Genomic DNA, 18241 nt, shown 5'->3' with positions numbered 1-18241 from the left:
GTCAATATCCTGCTTAATCAAGAATCAATTAATGGTTTTATTAACAGCTGGAATCTGTTTTGACACTGATAAATAAAACATATCACAATCTGTAAAATGCAAAGGTAATTTTTCTGCATTTTATAGTTTTTGTAATTTGTTTTGCCTTTGTATGTGGTGGTAATCAATAGAACGTATATTTTATTTATTGGCATTTCTATAGACCTCATCACAGCAGTATTTCAGCATCTTATAAATAATGAATGAAACATCACAACTCCTTCTGATTAAATATATTATTATATAGGTGGGGAAAAGGAGGCACACAGCGATTAAGTGGTTTATCAAGGTTACATAATGAGACTGTGGTAATACTGGGAATATTCTCTAGCTCTCCTGAGTCTCCATCATGTACCTTAGCCACAAGACTATCCTTCCTTCGAGGGTAAGGATAATTTGGCAATGGTTGTCTTCTTTATACAGAATTCTGTAAGGTATATGTTAAACTTGGTTGTATTGGATTACAAATTATGGAAGTCTCAACCACTAATGCTCAGGAAACACTTTGAAAAACTTTGTTTTGAAACAGTTATTCATATTGTTTACCCATTTTTACTAATGACTTTGCATGATATCAGGATCTTTGCTTCGAGCAGGGATCGGCAACCTTTGGCATGCGGCCCACCAGCGTAAGCCCCCTGGCGGGCCGGCCTGGTTTGTTTAAGCCACGTCTGTAGGTTCGGCCAATCGCAGCTCTCACTGCCTGTGGTTCGCCGTTCCAGGCCAATGGGGGCTGCGGAAAGTGGCGGCCAGCACATCCCTTGGCCCGCGCCGCTTCCCGCAGCTCCCATTGGCCTGGAGTGGTGAACCACGGCCAGTAGCAGCTGTGATCGGCCGAACCTGCGGACGCGGTAGGTAAACAAACTGGCCCGGCCTGTCAGGGGGCTTACCCTGGCGGGCTGCGGGCCAAAGGTTGCTGATCCCTGGCTTTGAGGGTCATCTACTCCTGCTGTCCATGAGATCCTGAGATCTAAGATCTCCTGCACGGTTTCTCTAGATTTTGCTATGTTCGCTAGACCTTACATTTTTATTTAAAAAATGAAATTTCTAATCCCCTCTGGCAGTAAAGATACATCTTCACAATGCATATCAATGTACTGCTATCATTTTGTATCAGTCTGCCCTCATATATGCACGTGAAACTCTCACTGAAGTCAGTGGGACTTTCAGATAAATATTGTATCTTTTTACCGAGGACAGAGTGGCTCGGTGTAGACAGTATTTATTAGCAGTCAGGAAGTCTGAGTTCTCTTCTTGGTACTGACCTTGATTCTCTGCATGACCTTCAGCACTGAAATTCTCTATACCTCAGTTTTCCCATGTGTAAAAAGTGATGATCGTATTATTTACCCACCTTTGTCAAGTGTTTTGAGATTACATTATAGGCTCTTTGGTGCAGGGACTGTCAATATATTGTGATACAGGAGGGCCAGGGAGCAGTGATAGAGTGTTAGAGGGGAAATAGATAAGCTCAAGGCTAATTAAGGTGTGGTTCCCTGTAGACTAGGGAAGGTTGCTGCAGGTTAATTGGAGCACCAGTTGTCAATTAAGGCTCTGTCAGGAACCTAATAAAACCCCCTGCTTCAGGCAGTCAGAGGAGGACTGGGACTGGGACTGGGACTGGGACTGGGACTGGGACTGGGACTGGGACTGGGACTGGGACTGGGACTGGGACTGGGACTTTGACTTTGGTGTGTTGTGATGACCAGAGAACTGAAGTAAGGGAGACTCCCTCCCCGCAGCGTCTAAGGACTGAGGGTAACCCCACCTAAGGGGGATTAGGGAAACCCCCAGGGGTTGAGAGGGGCTGGGACTCAGAGTGAGGAGCAAACCCAGACCCCTCCCCTGCTTCCCTCCTCTATCACCTTCCCGGGCTGCTACCAGGGTCCTCAGTGCCCAAGAGCAGGGGTAAGGGGTGGCATCGTAGCACCCCCCCCACACACACACACACACTAAGAAAAGTGCAGGACCCGCCATGTGGACATTAGCCATCTTGTCACAATGTTATTTGTTTGTACAGTGCCCTAGCACATGATCCATGATTGGGGGCTCCTAGGTGCTGTCATAATAAAAATAAATAATAGTCTGTGGATGAAAAGTGTTGGTAAGTGCTAAGTCATTATATTACTACATTCAATCAGACAGAAACTGAAAAGGAGAAGTTTGAATTTCCTGTATTCACCTCAGTAGAAATGCTGGGGGAGGGTGCATGGAGAGGTCACCATTTTGCTACTGATATCATACCAGAAACATTTAGGAATTGAATCTATCATCACTTATATGGCATTGCAAATGGATGTGGCACTACAGTAAAATAGACTAAATAGAGTCCCTGGTCCAAACAACTTATTCTAAAAGCCAAACTTGTTTACAACAAAGTATAGACCCAAGACAGAGGGCCTTATTCCATTCTTACATACATCAGCGTAAAGCAGGAATAACTACCCTCATGTCAGTGGGGTTCAGTATAAAATTGGTGTACATGAGAGCAGAATCAGGCTCAGAATGAGGTGTAATGCTATAATGTTAGTGGAACAGGTAGACCTTCAGGAGATTTTTGGAGGAAGAGGGGTTCTCAGTGCAGATGAATGTTATAGTCATGACATTTATTGGAAAGGTTTTCAATAGGTCTTTAGAAATGATCAAATACTCTTGATCTTGACAATGGAGATGTTTATTGCTGTTCTTTAGAAGTGAGAGTAAAATGGTGCTTACACTGTTATTGTATAAAGAAAACCCTGTTTCTGTGGAGTGGTTTGTGGGACTTTAGTAAAACTTTGCCCCATCATCAGCAAATTCAATTCTGCTTAATAAACTAATAAATATGTTTGAATGTCCTTCCTTGTGTCTTACAATAACTGATGTTGAAATATGAATGGTGCTAAATAAAAATAACTATCTGCACAGTCATTCCCTGCAGATGTTCCTAATAATGATATGAAAGGTAATATTATAAAATATGAATAATATTTCTTAAAATAAGCCTATGTATCACTGATAATAAAAACATACATACACAGAGAATGTAGTAAAAAGAGACACATACATGTAATTAAAACATATATTTTCTATCTAGGGTGCTCTGTTATTCACTTAGGATCCAATCCCAATTCCTTTTGTAGTCAATGACAGTTTTGCCATTAATTTTAATGGGGGTAGCTAATCGTAGGTTAGAGTGAGTATCCATATGAGAGAAAGGGAAGATGCTTGTGTCACTTCTAGAGGTGACAGTGTATGTGACATTTTCAAAAAACTAAGCCATTTTGTAAGGAAGCTCTTTAAATTCATTTGTACCACTTTAACAGTATGATGACCTGCCACACTGTTCATGAATAGAGAATCCTGTGCTTTCTGATTTTCTCTTTAAAGTAATTAACTCTGGGAAGTATTTGCCAACCTCCATCTCAAAAACACATGCTAGCTGCTCCACCTCTCTCTGTCAGTTTTGCACTGCTTCTGGTCAATTTGCTATTAAGGTGTGATACAAAACTGAAAGGGAAAATGCTGGGGCATAGACATAGGAGGAAGCTTGTCAGAGATTTGGCAGTTTAAATGCCAGACGGCTTGCATAGGGTGTGATTTTTTTTTTTCTGTTCATATCTAGTGTGGTTCAGAAATTTCAGTTAACACAATACTTTTGGCAATAAACACATGGTGTCTATTTTGAATTTTTTTATCAGTTTGTTTAATGACTGATTTGAAAAATACAGGGGAACTAACAAAAGTATATTTTCTTTCAGATGGGAGATGAAAGAAGATGGAGCTCTGGAAGAGGAAGAAAAAGCTATGGTGAAACACCTAAAAAAAGTTTATTTCATACAGACCCCTCTTGCCTCAGAAGATAAAGAAGAACTGTCACCTTGAAAAGCATTTGTGTAGCACTTTCTGCTGAATTAAACATTATTACAATAATTGTTTAGTGATAACTGAAAAAAATCCCTCTTATGCATACATTCAGTGGCTAGAAAGCAGGGGAACTTGTATCTGGACGAGTAGCAGTTAGAAACTAAAGGATGTTGCTCTATTATTGCCTAGTCACCCCCTTAAAACAGCAACTGTTATGTGTGTGTGGTAGCCAAGAATAATGTGAAAATGCTGTGTTACACAGTAGGACATACCTTGGTGCAGTGGAAACAAGAAGCTGAAGGCCAAATGAGAAACTGTTTTTAAAGCATAAAACCACAGCATTATACATACTACTACTTTGGACATTTTCCAGCCTAAGTTTGCCAGTATATTACAGATGTCCTGTGGGCGTCCAAGTGTATCTAACCCTATGTGGGTGTGCCAGAGGTTAGAGATCAGAGCTCAGGAAGCCTCTTCCCTAGTTCCATCCAAATGCACCCTTATGAAGGACTGCTCAGGTTAGTGGTGATAGGCTCCCCAAAGAAGGGGAAGATTCCCAAGACTGTGCCATGGACCTGACCTCTCACCTCAGCATCCACCTTTTTTTGTGGAGTGCAGCGGATTCGCCCTTGTGAGTGACTGTAGCAGAGGCTGCTTTAGTGGGTGCTTCCTCGGAGAAATTGTGGCTGCCTCAGGCATACCGCTCCCACTGAGGTAGAACATCTCCTCATCCACCATGCCATGGGGCTCAGACTTAAAAGCACATTGTTCACAACAGCTTTAAAGTTTAAAAGGCTTTAAAATGCATGCTTTTATTGAAAACAAAACAGTTCAAGTGCAGACAGTGCTCCAAGAACCATCTTAACAGTGAACTGAGAAATGAAAAATCTATTCTTCCATCCACTGTTTCTTTCTAATGTAAGTATAGTTAAGTCCATTTTCAATGATAAACCCTTTACAGCTGTGTTATCTGATATTCATATCAGTCATAGTCAAAATTTGTATTTTCATCTGAAATCTCCTTCAAGAAAACCAGTTTTTAAAAGCTTTTTAGATGTCCCTGTTGTTGGCTGCAAGGAAGGGCTCATGAACATGCCTCTATTGTAAAAAAAGCCAGACTTTTTTGTACTTACTTTTTTGCTTTAGAAGCATGGAGTTCTCATTTCCCTTACTTTGCTGGAGGATACTGACAAGAGCTTAGTAGGGCTGTGACCTGAGCTGTAGCTCTCCCTGCTCCATTTCCTAGGCAGGGGGAGCTGGTTCTTACAATCAGCACACAATGGGTCTGAATCTCCTCTCAGAGGAGTTTTTTATTGGTATAACTCCATTGAGTTGAACAGAATTACTCCTGATTTACAATGATATAAACAAATGGAAAGTTGGACCAGTGTGACCTCTCTTTTCCAAAGGACCTTGGTAAGATCACTTTAAGACCTAAATAGTGATGCTGCATGAGACTCTAATCTAATCCAATCTCCCCTGACTGGTCATTTTTCTAATGTAGACCAGACATTAGACCATTTCAGATGATATCTGCATCTCACAGTCTTCCAAAGATCTTGCCTGGGTCCACCAGCAAAGAGGGAAATGAGGCATTGATATTTCTAAAGTGTTAAAAATAGAAATTAAAAAGCAGACTTTTTTCACCTTGAGACAGTCATTATACATCATAAAGAAGTGCTGGAGGGTAAAAACAATTTCTCCCTGCTTTGGATTTCACTTTTAAAACCACAACTAAGCTTTTAAAGCTTGAAACATGGATAGCGAGATTCCCTAAAATGGTAGATGCAATATACTGACAAATGAGGCATACGTGCTCCTAGCCATATTAATAATATGTCAAGTGGTTGGAGGTCAATCAGCATACTTGGATTAGTCTGTCCTATTCTGTCAACTGTTATTTTACTGTGTAGAATAGCTAATTAATTTGTTATTGTATAGTCATACAAAATAAGGGCTTGTCTACAGAGAGAAGTTGACTGAAATCCACAATAGCTAATCCACAATAGCGCCCCATGTGATGCTCTTATTCCAGAATAAGAGTGCCTTTTTCAGATAAACTTTGGAAGTAGATTAAGGTAAACTGGAAAAAGGCACTCCACTTGGGGAGTTACTCTGGAATAGGTATAATGCTTTAAATTGACACCCTCCTTTATTCCAAAATAAATGTGTGGGCAAGCCTTAAGAAATTAAGAGGCTTAAGAGGTATCATTCTCAATACCTCCCTTCAAAAGTTCACTCAATAGCAACCCAGTGGAAAACTCTGGGATAGTTACATCTTGCATAGTAGGGATATATATATTTTTAATCTTTACAAAGTAAAGCTAAAGAGATGGAATCAGCACTCTGAATAAAGTCTGAAAATGTTCACAATATCTTACTCAGATGTTTTTCTTGTGCAAATCTACTCTGTCTTCATAAACCTAAGAGTATAAACTAATTCATATTTGAAGCTGAAGTTTCCCCTAAATCATTAGTGAGGAATGCAGGTATAGTCCATATGAAGTGTTCCTTCTCACTGACTCTCAAGATGTAATGGGGGAAATAACTTGTACTGAGCAGGCACTTTTGCAACATTCTGTGTTTGTTTTTGAGTGGAATTAAGTCTGAATAAGAGCAATGGAGTTTAAAATTATGATTGCTAAATGGAATACCATTGATTTGTCAGAAAGACTGTTTATTTTATTTATTTATTTTGAAGGAGAGCAAGAAGTAATACTTAAAAGAGGCTGCTTATTTTTACATCTGTTTCACCTCCATCTAAAATTCAGAATATTTGTATAACAGGACCCTGCTTTCCTTAACTTCCTCCCATAAAATAGTGTCTGTACACTATATTTAAAGTTCAGTTATCTCCAGAAATTACTTTCATTTTTAAAAGTGACATATTCATACTCTTATAACTATTTGCTCCCTTAATTTATATACTAGCTCTTCTCATATGCTTGTTGATCCAAGACTGGGCTTTCACATATTTACACTCATTCTTAGTTGAGAAAGGCTAGGAGGTGAAATATAGAGATTTTAGCAGAGTGAATTCACAAGAAAAGGAAGATATAATTGTAAAAGATATAGGAGTTTAAGGGCCAGATTCACTCCGGTGGTGCTTCACTGGTGTAATCTGACCCCATAGCCATGCTAATTTTCCTGGAAAGACCAAGTGTAAGGATGTCACAGGTGGCACTGGTCCTCTAAGAGTAAAGAGGCTAGTGCACCTGTGTCTGGTCAGCTGACCCTGGGCCCTAGAGGAGGGGAGATTGGGTGAGTCGGGTATGAGAGTTAGTGAGGAGTGGGGGAAAGAGAGAAAACAACAGAAAGCACTCAAATATGGGGCTCTAGCTGCCTGAAAGAGAGACTGCTGAGAGCAGAGTGCTCTGCAGGGGCTCACTGGGACTAGGGAGACAGGGAGAAGCCTGGATGGTGGGAGGAGGAAACTCTGGAAAAAGAGGAAGACCCAGGGGAGTGCCACTGTGCTGTACATGGGGCATGGAGCTTGGAAAAAACGTGGGAGGGACATGAGACTGTGATTAAGCCCAGGATGGGTGGTTATTGTTTGCACTGTTGCTTTGTTTGTGCTTTTGAACTCTAGAAGGGAACTTTGGGGTAAGCCCGAGAGCCCACCAGTCTGAAGGATGACTGAGACTGATGAAGACCCTAGAGTCACAGAAGGAAGTGGATCTTGAACCTTTTAAATTATGTTGTTGAACTTTATTTGAGGATTTGCGGCGTCCATATTAATCAATTATCCCTGGGTGTTATTAGCCTAAGAGAATGTTGGAGAAGTACTCTTGAGGAACCTGAGAAGGGCAAAATGAGGGTGGGGCACCTGGAGGACCATGCCACAGCATGAGGGTGCACTCTGACATGATGATCCTATGACAAAGGGTTACACTTCTGTTGGGTACAACTAACATAGCCCTGTCTTGATGGGCTAACTCATCTGAGTTACCTTAACATGATAGGAAAGTCCTCTGACTGCTCAATATAAAGGGAAGGGATTTAAAAATCCCTCCTGGCCAGAGGAAAAACCCTTTCACCTGTAAAGGGTTAAGAAGCTAGGATAACCTCGCTGCCACTTGACCAAAATGACCAATGAGGAGACAAGATACTTTCAAAGCTGGAGCGGGGGAGAAACAAAAGGTCTCTCTGTCTGTGTGTTGTTTTGCCAGGAACAGAAAAGGAATGGAGTCTTAGAACTTAGTAAGTAATCTAGCTAGATATGCGTTAGATTTTGTTTTGTTTAAATGGCTGATAAAATAAGCTGTGCTGAATGGAATGTATATTCCTGTTTTTGTGTCTTTTTGTAACTTAAGGTTTTGCCTAGAGGGATTCTCTATGTTTTGAATCTGGTTACACTGTAAGGTATTTACCATCCTGATTTTACAGAGGTGATTCTTTTTATTTTTTCTTCAATTAAAATTCTTCTTTTAAGAACATGATTGCTTCTTCATTGTTCTTAAGATCCAAGGGTTTGGGTCTGTGTTCACCTATGCAAATTGGTGAGGATTTTTATCAAGCCTTCCCCAGGAAAGGGGGTGAAGGGTTTGGGGAGGATTTTTTGGGGAAAGACATTTCCAAGCGGACTCTTTCTCTGTTATATATTTGTTAGATGCTTGGTGGTGGCAGCAATAAAGTCCAAGGGCAAAAGGTAAAATAGTTTGTACCTTGGAAGTTTTAACCTAAGCTGGTAAAAATAAGCTTAGGGGGTTTTCATGCAGGTCCCCACATCTGTACCCTAGAGTTCAGAGTGGGGAAGGAACCTTGACCGTTGGGTACAACTAACATAGCCCTGTCTTGATGGGCTAACTCATCTGAGTTACCTTAACATGATAGGAAAGTCCTCTTACCGCTCATTAAGAAGCAGGCTAACTAATTTGAAGCTGTCTTTGAGTGTAGCACAGGAAGTCTAGTCTACAACATAGCCAGCTGACATGGCTGTAAATATATTACCCTGCATCTTAGTGAACACTAAGAAGGCTTTCTGTCATATTTGAATTAATATAATTGAAAAACACACCCTTTGTACATGTCAAGACAGGGCTATAGGGGCTTTCACACCACTCCTCTGTCTCACTCTCTCTCCTGCTGGTGTAGTAGGGAAAAGGATCCATGACATTCTTGAAGTACAAGAACTCTGAACTGTGTTTTCACCTCCTTGGAACATTTGTTGCCTGGGATATGTCAATGCATCTCTCACGGAGTGCTGATAATGTAAAGGGCCAGTCCCCTGCCTGACACATCAGCAGGATTAGGAGAAAGCAAAGGTGAGTTTTAAGCCACTTTTGCACACAGACCCTGAGCTGTACTCTCTGCCCCACAGTGACATCCAAGGACTTGCCCCCTATTTTCCATAAGATGTGTTTATTTTAGTCCTTGGGAAGGGTATAGGCACTTTTTTTATTTTAATTTATCATTAATTGTCATGAAAAGAAAAAGAAAACCCCAATGTGTTTTGCCACATTGTGTCTGAACCATTATAATTTTTACTTGCATGAAATATGAAAGCTATTGAAATTTAAAAGGAAAGTGTATGCATGATCTATGTAACAATATACGTTAGTATTTTAAAAAGTTCTGCTCTTCTGGTTTCCAGAAACTCATTTAAACTCCAATTCAGGATGGTACTTAAGCATGTGTGTAAATTAAGCATGTGTGTATTCTCATTGGTCTCAGTAGGACTATTAACAAGCTTCAGGTTATACACATTCATAAGAACCTTGCAGAATCAAGGCCTTAAATACCTGGTAACCAGTAGGGTAGTCTGATCTCATTAACATTTTCTGTTTATTATATTTTAAAACGTTAAACAAAAATGTTGAATTACTCAAAGCCAGCAAATGGTGCACCAGGCTAGAGGAAACCACATATTTCTGTCACTGTTACCTTCATCGTCTCTTCTCCCATTCCTTTCGTTTGTTTGTAACATTCTTGTTTAAAGCTGGCTGGAAATTTTCCAATAAAACATTTTTTGTCAGAAAATGATGATTCATCAAAATATTTCCTGGAAATATTTTGGTTTTGACAAACCTCCACCGAAACACAGGCAGGGTTCCATTACCAGACTGCTTGGGTAGGGTTACAACAGAAACCAGCCTGGTTTCCTGTCAGCTGGAGGAGTCTGGGCTCCAGGATCTGTGGTTCTGGGTCAGCTCTGTCATACAGACTACTTCAGAGTTGGGGATTGCAAGAATTCCAAGGGTCCTGGAAACCCTGGGATCCCCAGCTGGAGAAAGGGACTCTCCAAAGCTAGGCTCCCTGCTTCACAGCAGGGGCCTGGGAAGCCCTGAGAACCCTGGTTTGTGTTCCTTACTCCACGGCAGGAAATCAGTAGACTGTCCCAACTCCAGAGGATTCCCTGGGAGCCCAGAGTCAGGGCAGCTGGCACCTCCATTCTGTTTCAGAAAAATTGAATGCAAATATTTAAATGTTTCTGAAATTAAAAATGTTCTGAATTTCCATTCTGTGGGAAATTTCGAAATTTCTAGTTTTTATTTTGATTCCGAATGCAAACTTCTTTGAATTGTCAGAATTTCCTATAGAACAGAAAGAGTTTCAAACAGCTCTACTCATGTTGCATTAAATTGGACTGTAACCTTCATGGCAGGAACTTTCTTACTATCTGTTTGTATGGACCTAGTTCAGTAGGGCCCCTATCCTGATTAGAGCATCTGAGTGCTATTGGAATGCAAATAATAAACAGGGGAAATGTGCTGAAACCTCTGGAATAATAAAGCTCACGACATTTAAAACAGATGGAGTTTTGAAAAAATCAGAGGTTAAGGAAGATATATACCTGTCTTTTAAGAACTGCTATTTTTCAAAAAGCCTCCCATAGATCATCTCTTATTCCAACAGAGGACATTTTGTAGGCACCACAGGCAACAAAGCTATTGGTTCTAGAACTACTTTTGGTTGCAAGTGGATGTTCTTTAATCCATCTCTCCACCCTCCCAGCAGTCCCAAGCCAGGAATGGGACCTGGTTTCTTTTAATTAGTTTCCTCTTGAGGAAACATTCCATTTTCTTCTCCGCTAGGAGGCCTTAACAAAATACCATTACAGCTTATCTTCAGTAAAACATACTAATTATAAACTGATAGAAACTCTTTTATGGAACTCCTCAAAATGTGCTCACTTCTGTTGCTGAAAGACACTGATCCTACTTTCAAGGATATAGTAGAAATATTGGGGAAGAGGCCCATTACCCTTCAGATGAAAAAAGTAACCTGATGGTAAAAGCAAGGTTGTATTGTAAACAAGACATAAAGTACATGGGGCTAGATTGTGCTCCAGCCAGTACAGTAGCACTGTGAGCCCCCTTATATCCATCCCTATGCCCCCTGTCTGCTTGGGAACGGGTGCAAGGACTACAAGGATGGACTACAAGCTGTCAGGAACAGTATCCCTGATGAGGGCATGGCACACCTGGTGACTGAGCTTTGTGACTTTGTCCTCACTCACAACCATTTCAGATTTGGGGACAACTTATACCTTCAGGGCAGTGGCACTACTATGGGTACCCACATGGCCCCACAGTATGCCAACATTTTTATGGCTGATTTAGAACAACGTTTCCTCAGCTCTCGTCCCGTAGCGCCCCTCCTCTACTTATGCTACATTGATGACATCTTCATCATGTGGACCCACGGGAAGGAGGCAGTTGAAGAATTCCACCTGGATTTCAACAATTTCCACCCCACCATCAATCTCAGCCTGGACTAGTCCACACAAGAGATCCACTTTCTGGACACTACAGTGCAAATAAGTGATGGTCACATAGACACCACCCTATACCAGAAACCTACTGACCACTATACTTCCCTACATGCCTCTAGCTTCCATCCAGGACACATCACACAATCCATTGTCTACAGCCAAGCCTAAGATACAGCCGCATTTGCTCCAATCTCTCAGACAAACACCTACAAGATCTCTATCAAGCATTCTTAAAATTACAATACCCACCTGGGGAGTGAGGAAACAGATTGACAGAGTGAGACAGGTACCCGGAAGTCACGTACTACAGGACAGGCCCAACAAGGAAAATAACAGAACATCACTGGCCATCACATACAGCCCCCAGCTAAAACCTCTCCAGCACGTCATCAATGATCTACAATCTATCTTGGAAAATGATCCCCCACTCTTACAGGCCTTGGGAGGCAGGCCAATCCTTGCTTACAGACAGCCCCCCAACCTGAAGCAAATACTCACCAGCAACTACAAACCACACCACAGAAACACTATCCCAGGAATCAATCCCTGTAACAAACCCCGTTGCCTTCTCTATCCCCAAATCTATTCTAGTGACACCATCAGAGGGCCCAACCACATCAGCGACACCATCAGGGGCTCACTCACATGCGCATCTACTAATGTGATATATGCCAACATGTGCCAGCAATGCCCCTCTGCCATGTACATTGGTCAAACTGGACAGTCTCTACGGAAAAGAATAAATGGACACAAATCAAACATCAGGAATGGTAACATACAAAAGCCAGTAGGAGAACACTTCAATTTCCCTGGACACTCAATAGCAGATTTAAAAGTAACAAAAAAAACTTCAAAAACAGACTGCAAATGAATTGTAGTTCTGCAGTTTCTCTTTGAAAACCTAACACCATCAGTTTGGGCTTGAATAGGGACTGGGAGTGGCAGGCTCACTACAAAAGCAATTTTCCCTCTCTTGGTATTGAGACCTCCTCATCAATTATAGGGAGGGGACCACAGCCACCCTGACTGAATTGGCCTTCTACATTGGTTCTCCACTTGTAAGGTAACTCCCCTCTCTTCATGTGCCAATATATATTTATGCCTATATCTGTAATTTTAACTCCATGCATCTGAAGAAGTGGGTTTTTTACCCACAAAAGCTTATGCCCAAATAAATCTGTTAGTCTTTAAGGTGCCATTGGACTCCTCATTGTTTTTGTGTGTGATGAGTCATCCCTGAGTTACCTCTGAACCTGCTTAAGTCTGATGAGTCTTCCCTAAACGAGAGAGTGTGATGAGACATCATACGCAATTACCTGCAAATCTTGTGATAGGCCCCACACCATACAACCACAGTTCAGCCAATCCTCAGGCAAGGACCCACCCAGGTGATCCCAAGGAAGGTATATAGGCTCATAAGAGAAGCGGTCTCTCCAGTCTGCTCAATGTCACCACCTGGGTAGGAATAATACTATTGCCTAGTAATTCTAACAGACTGCCTGTCCTCTTGCAGTAGCTGTGTCTGTTTCCATGCTAGCCAGCCCCTGCTCCAGCCTGCATCTGCTCCTGCCTCAGCTGGCAGCCCAGTGATATGACACTGTGCCAGTGTGTCAGACTGCATATATTACTCTGTGCCTAGAGCAGCAGGAGTACCAGGGGGAAGATCATAAGTATTTATGCAGTCCTTGGCCCAAAGGGCTTCTGATCCATGAGTGGTGTTCCTAAGTGCCATCATAATACAAATACTACCTTATATATATAAAAAACCTAATTGTGTGTTACAGTTCTAGGTCAGCACAACCGTGTCCTGTCCCTTACTCAGGGTGGATTGTTATTTCATGATCTAGCTCACAGTTGAGTTGAACTAGAAACCAAATTCTCTCCTGGTGCTAGGGGGTTATGCTAGCAGACAATTTGGTCCTATGCATTTTAATCTACAGTCAGTGTGGGGGAGAACAATTACCAAAAGATACTTTCATGGAACTTTGATGATTTATAAAAATATGCTGGTTTCAGAGTAACAGCCGTGTTAGTCTGTATTCGTAAAAAGAAAAAAGAAAAGGAGTACTTGTGGCACCTTAGAGACTAACCAGTTTATTTGAGCATGAGCTTTCGTGAGCTACAGCTCACTTCATCGGATGCATAGCATATTGTGGAAACTGCAGAAGACATTATATACACACAGAGACCATGAAACAAAACTTCCTCCCACCCCACTGTCCTGCTCGTAACAGCTTATCTAAATTGATCATCAAGGAGGGCCATTTCCAGCACAAATCCAGGTTTTCTCACCCTTTCCCCCCCCCCCCCCCACAGACACACATACAAACTCACTCTCCTGCTGGTAATAGCCCATCCCTCTTTGAAACCTCTCTTTATAATGCGCATGATAATCAAGGTGGGTCATTTCCAGCACTAATCCAGGTTTTCTCACCACCACCACCACCACCCCCACACACACCCCCCTCCAAAAACCCCACACACAAACTCACTCTCCTGCTGGCAATAGCTCATCTTACAATGTGCACAGCAATAATCCAAGTTTAACCAGAACGTCTTGGGGGGGGGGGGGGGGTTGTAGGAAAAAAACAAGGGGAGATAGGCTACCTTGCATAATGACTTAGCCACTCCCAGTCTCTATTCAAGCCCAAATTAATAGTATCCAATTTGCAAATGAATTCCAATTCAGCAGTTTCTCGCTGGAGTCTGGATTTGAAGTTTTTTTGCTTTAAGATAGCGACCCTCATGTCTGTGATTGCGTGACCAGAGAGATTGAAGTGTTCTCCGACTGGTTTATGAATGTTATAATTCTTAACATCTGATTTGTGTCCATTTATTCTTTTACGTAGAGACTGTCCAGTTTGACCAATGTACATGGCAGAGGGGCATTGCTGGCACATGATGGCATATATCACATTGGTGGATGTGCAGGTGAACGAGCCTCTGATAGTGTGGCTGATGTTGTTAGGCCCTGTGATGGTGTTCCCTGAATAGATATGTGGGCACAGTTGGCAACGGGCTTTGTTGCAAGGATAGGTTCCTGGGTTAGTGGTTCTGTTGTGTGGTATGTGGTTGTTGGTGAGTATTCGCTTCAGGTTGGGGGGCTGTCTGTAGGCAAGGACTGGCCTTTCTCCCAAGATTTGTGAGAGTGTTGGGTCATCCTTCAGGATAGGTTGTAGATCCTTAATAATGCGTTGGAGGGGTTTTAGTTGGGGGCTGAAGGTGACGGCTAGTGGCGTTCTGTTATTTTCTTTGTTAGGCCTGTCCTGTAGTAGGTGACTTCTGGGAACTCTTCTGGCTCTATCAATCTGTTTCTTCACTTCCGCAGGTGGGTATTGTAGTTGTAAGAATGCTTGATAGAGATCTTGTAGGTGTTTGTCTCTGTCTGAGGGGTTGGAGCAAATGCGGTTGTATCGCAGAGCTTGGCTGTAGACGATGGATCGTGTGGTGTGGTCAGGGTGAAAGCTGGAGGCATGTAGGTAGGAATAGCGGTCAGTAGGTTTCCGGTATAGGGTGGTGTTGATGTGACCATCGTTTATTAGCACTGTAGTGTCCAGGAAGTGGATCTCATGTGTGGACTGGACCAGGCTGAGGTTGATGGTGGGATGGAAATTGTTGAAATCATGGTGGAATTCCTCAAGGGCTTCTTTTCCATGGGTCCAGATGATGAAGATGTCATCAATATAGCGCAAGTAAAGTAGGGGCGTTAGGGGACGAGAGCTGAGGAAGCGTTGTTCTAAATCAGCCATAAAAATGTTGGCATACTGTGGGGCCATGCGGGTACCCATAGCAGTGCCTGGGTTAACCTGGCATTAGTGCTGGAAATGACCCACCTTGATTATCATGCGCATTATAAAGAGAGGTTTCAAAGAGGGATGGGTTATTACCAGCAGGAGAGTGAGTTTGTGTGTGTGTCTGTGGGGGGGGGGGGGGGGAAAGGGTGAGAAAACCTGGATTTGTGCTGGAAATGGCCCTCCTTGATGATCAATTTAGATAAGCTGTTACGAGCAGGACAGTGGGGTGGGAGGAAGTTTTGTTTCATGGTCTCTGTGTGTATATAATGTCTTCTGCAGTTTCCACAATATGCTATGCATCCGATGAAGTGAGCTGTAGCTCACGAAAGCTCATGCTCAAATAAACTGGTTAGTCTCTAAGGTGCCACAAGTACTCCTTTTCTTTTTTCTTTTTTAAAAATATGCTGGAATCCCAGTCTGGTCTGAAATCTGGTTACTTCTCTCTCTCTCTAGATATATAAATGAACATACAAAAAACTATGTTAAAAGAAGTTGCAAAGTCAACAACTCAAGAGTTAGGAAATGCCAGAATTAAGACGACCTGTGCAACTTTCATTCACTCTCCGCCCCTGGTGTGTATGAGTTATGATACCACTTTTAATTACACGCTTTCCTTTTTTTTCTGCAAGACACCTGCTTCAATCAGTGCTCAGGATGGACAGTACTCATTGAATGATTAGATCTTCCTCAAATTTGACAATTGCTTTGAGTTCTTCTTTAAAGTTGATAGTAATGAATACAAATTGGAAGCTAGGAATTGTACAAAATTGATAAGGGAAGCAAAAGGACACAAGACAAACCCCATGGCTAACAGAGTTGGGACACTAAAAAGCCATTTTAAAGTATATTAGGAACAAATATGAAAAGTGTTCTCGGGGCGTGACAACAAAGGGACATGGCCTCCCTCTGAGACTTACAGTGTGGGAGGGCCACACCCGCCTATAGCTGTATACCATTTAACATTTTTATCAATCACCGGAAGAAGACATAAAATCATCACTGATGAAGTCTGTGGATGATATAAAGATTGGGAAAGTGGTAAACAATGAAGAGGACAGGTCACTGATACAGAGCGATCTGGATTAGTTGGAAAATTGGTGCAAGCAATGTGCGTTTTAATATAGCTAAAGGTATAGTCATATGTCTAAGAACAAAGAATGTAGGCCATACTAACAGGGTGGGGTACTCTATCCTGGGAAGCAGTGAGTATGTCTACACTGAACCCCCCCCCCCCCAAAAAAAAAAAAAACAAAAAAAAAACAAAATAAACCCACTGCAGCAAGTCTCAGAGCTCTGGTCAACTGACTCAGGCTTATGCTACAGGGCTAAAAATAGCAATGTAAACATTCCTGCTTGGGCTGCAGCCTGGCCTCTGAAACCCAGGGAAGGTCTCAGAGCGAAGGATCCAGCCCAAGCAGGAATGTCTACACTGCTATTTTTAGCATGAGCCCTGCAAGTCCAAGTCAGTTGGTTGCTGCAGGGTGGTTGGGTTTTTTTCCATTCTTTGTTTTGGGTGGAGGGTTTGTTCTCTTTGTTTTTGCAGTGTAGATGTACCCAGTGACTCTGGAAAAAGACTCAATAGGTGGGTTGGGGCTGCAGGTCATGGTGGGCAATCAGCCGAACATGAACTCCCAGTACAATGCTGGAGTGAAGAGGGCTAATGCAATCCTTGGATGTATAAACAAGGGACTCTCAAGTAGGAGTAGGGAGACTATATTACCTCTGTATCTTACATTAGTGACCGCTATGGGAATACTGTGTCTAGTTTTGATGTCTACAATTGTTAATAAATTGGAGAGGGTTCAGATTAGCTTCCTTGTTGTAATCGTAGCAGATTTCCTTAGAGGAGGTTCACGAATCCCACCATAAATTCCTAGATATTTTACACACTTTGACCTCTATGAAGATTGCCACTCTGGTCAATGAAGCTGTTATGGAGCCCACTAAGGTAGTTTGGCAAACTCCAGCTACCTCACTGCCTACCTGCAAGAGGGTGGATAAAAAGTATTATGTTCCAGCTAGGGAACTAGAATTCCTATTTTCTCACCCAGCTCCAAATTTCCTAGTAGGGGCGGCGATTAATGAACAAAGCAGACAACATAGCTCTATGTCTACCTGTACAGTAAGGACCCAGAAGAGGCTCAATCTTTTTGGTTGTTCAGTCCAAAATAGCAAACCATCAGACACTCATGGTCAAATATGACAATTAAAACTATAACAAATTCAATTCTTTTATTGAGCATCTGCCAGAAGAACATCAGGACCAGCTTCGGTCCATTATACAAGGGCAGTCAGCTCTTGGCAAAGGGATCACTCCAGGCCTCCTTGGATGCGGCAGATAATGCAGCATTTTCACAGTACTGAACATGAGAAGAGCGTCTTGGATGCAGCTGTTAGGCTTTCCAGGAAATGCTCAGAATACTGTCCAAGACCTCCCTTTGGTGGTCACAAGCTCTTTGCGGACTCGATGGATGAATCTCTCCACACCTTTGTGGAAGAAGACAAGTCTTCGCTCTGCGTTTGTTAGCAACAAGTCAGAGACAGTTTATTATGAAAAATTGCCAGGAAAGACTGCGGTCGGACAGAGGATCCCTTGACCTTAGGCAGAACTTCCCCCTATAAGCAGTGTAAGACAAGTATTTATACTTTCCTGTTACATACATCAATAGCTAACAGTTATCCTTTGTTTATGCAAATTCCCTCCCAGATGCTTATCTCAAGGTTTCTGCTTAAGTCAGCATTCCATCTTTAAAAACTAAAAGCCAGGAGAAAACAGCATCTCTTACAACTCTCGCGTTATTAGGGTAAGGGTTAGGGTTTCCTTTCACTCTATCCTTAAATTGACTAA

The 18241-nt window shown here is 42.1% G+C and overlaps 1 protein-coding gene across 2 annotated transcripts in view; it reads left to right on the top strand.

Annotated features, from left to right (window-relative positions):
- KIAA0825 (KIAA0825 ortholog) overlaps nucleotides 1-8178 on the top strand; it is a 419106-nt gene extending 410928 nt beyond the window's left edge. For both annotated transcript variants that reach the window (XM_074952850.1, XM_074952849.1), the window contains exon 21: nucleotides 3780-8178. In XM_074952850.1, coding sequence (XP_074808951.1) covers nucleotides 3780-3903 — 124 coding nt within the window. In that variant the 3' untranslated portion in view covers nucleotides 3904-8178. The remainder of the gene's footprint in view (nucleotides 1-3779) is intronic.
- The last annotated feature ends 10063 nt before the right edge of the window (nucleotides 8179-18241 follow it).

This window comes from Natator depressus, chromosome 5, assembly GCF_965152275.1.
Source record: "Natator depressus isolate rNatDep1 chromosome 5, rNatDep2.hap1, whole genome shotgun sequence".
NCBI lineage: Eukaryota > Metazoa > Chordata > Testudines > Cheloniidae > Natator > Natator depressus.
Note: the sequence above shows the minus strand (reverse complement) of the source record. Positions and strands in the feature narration are given on the sequence as shown.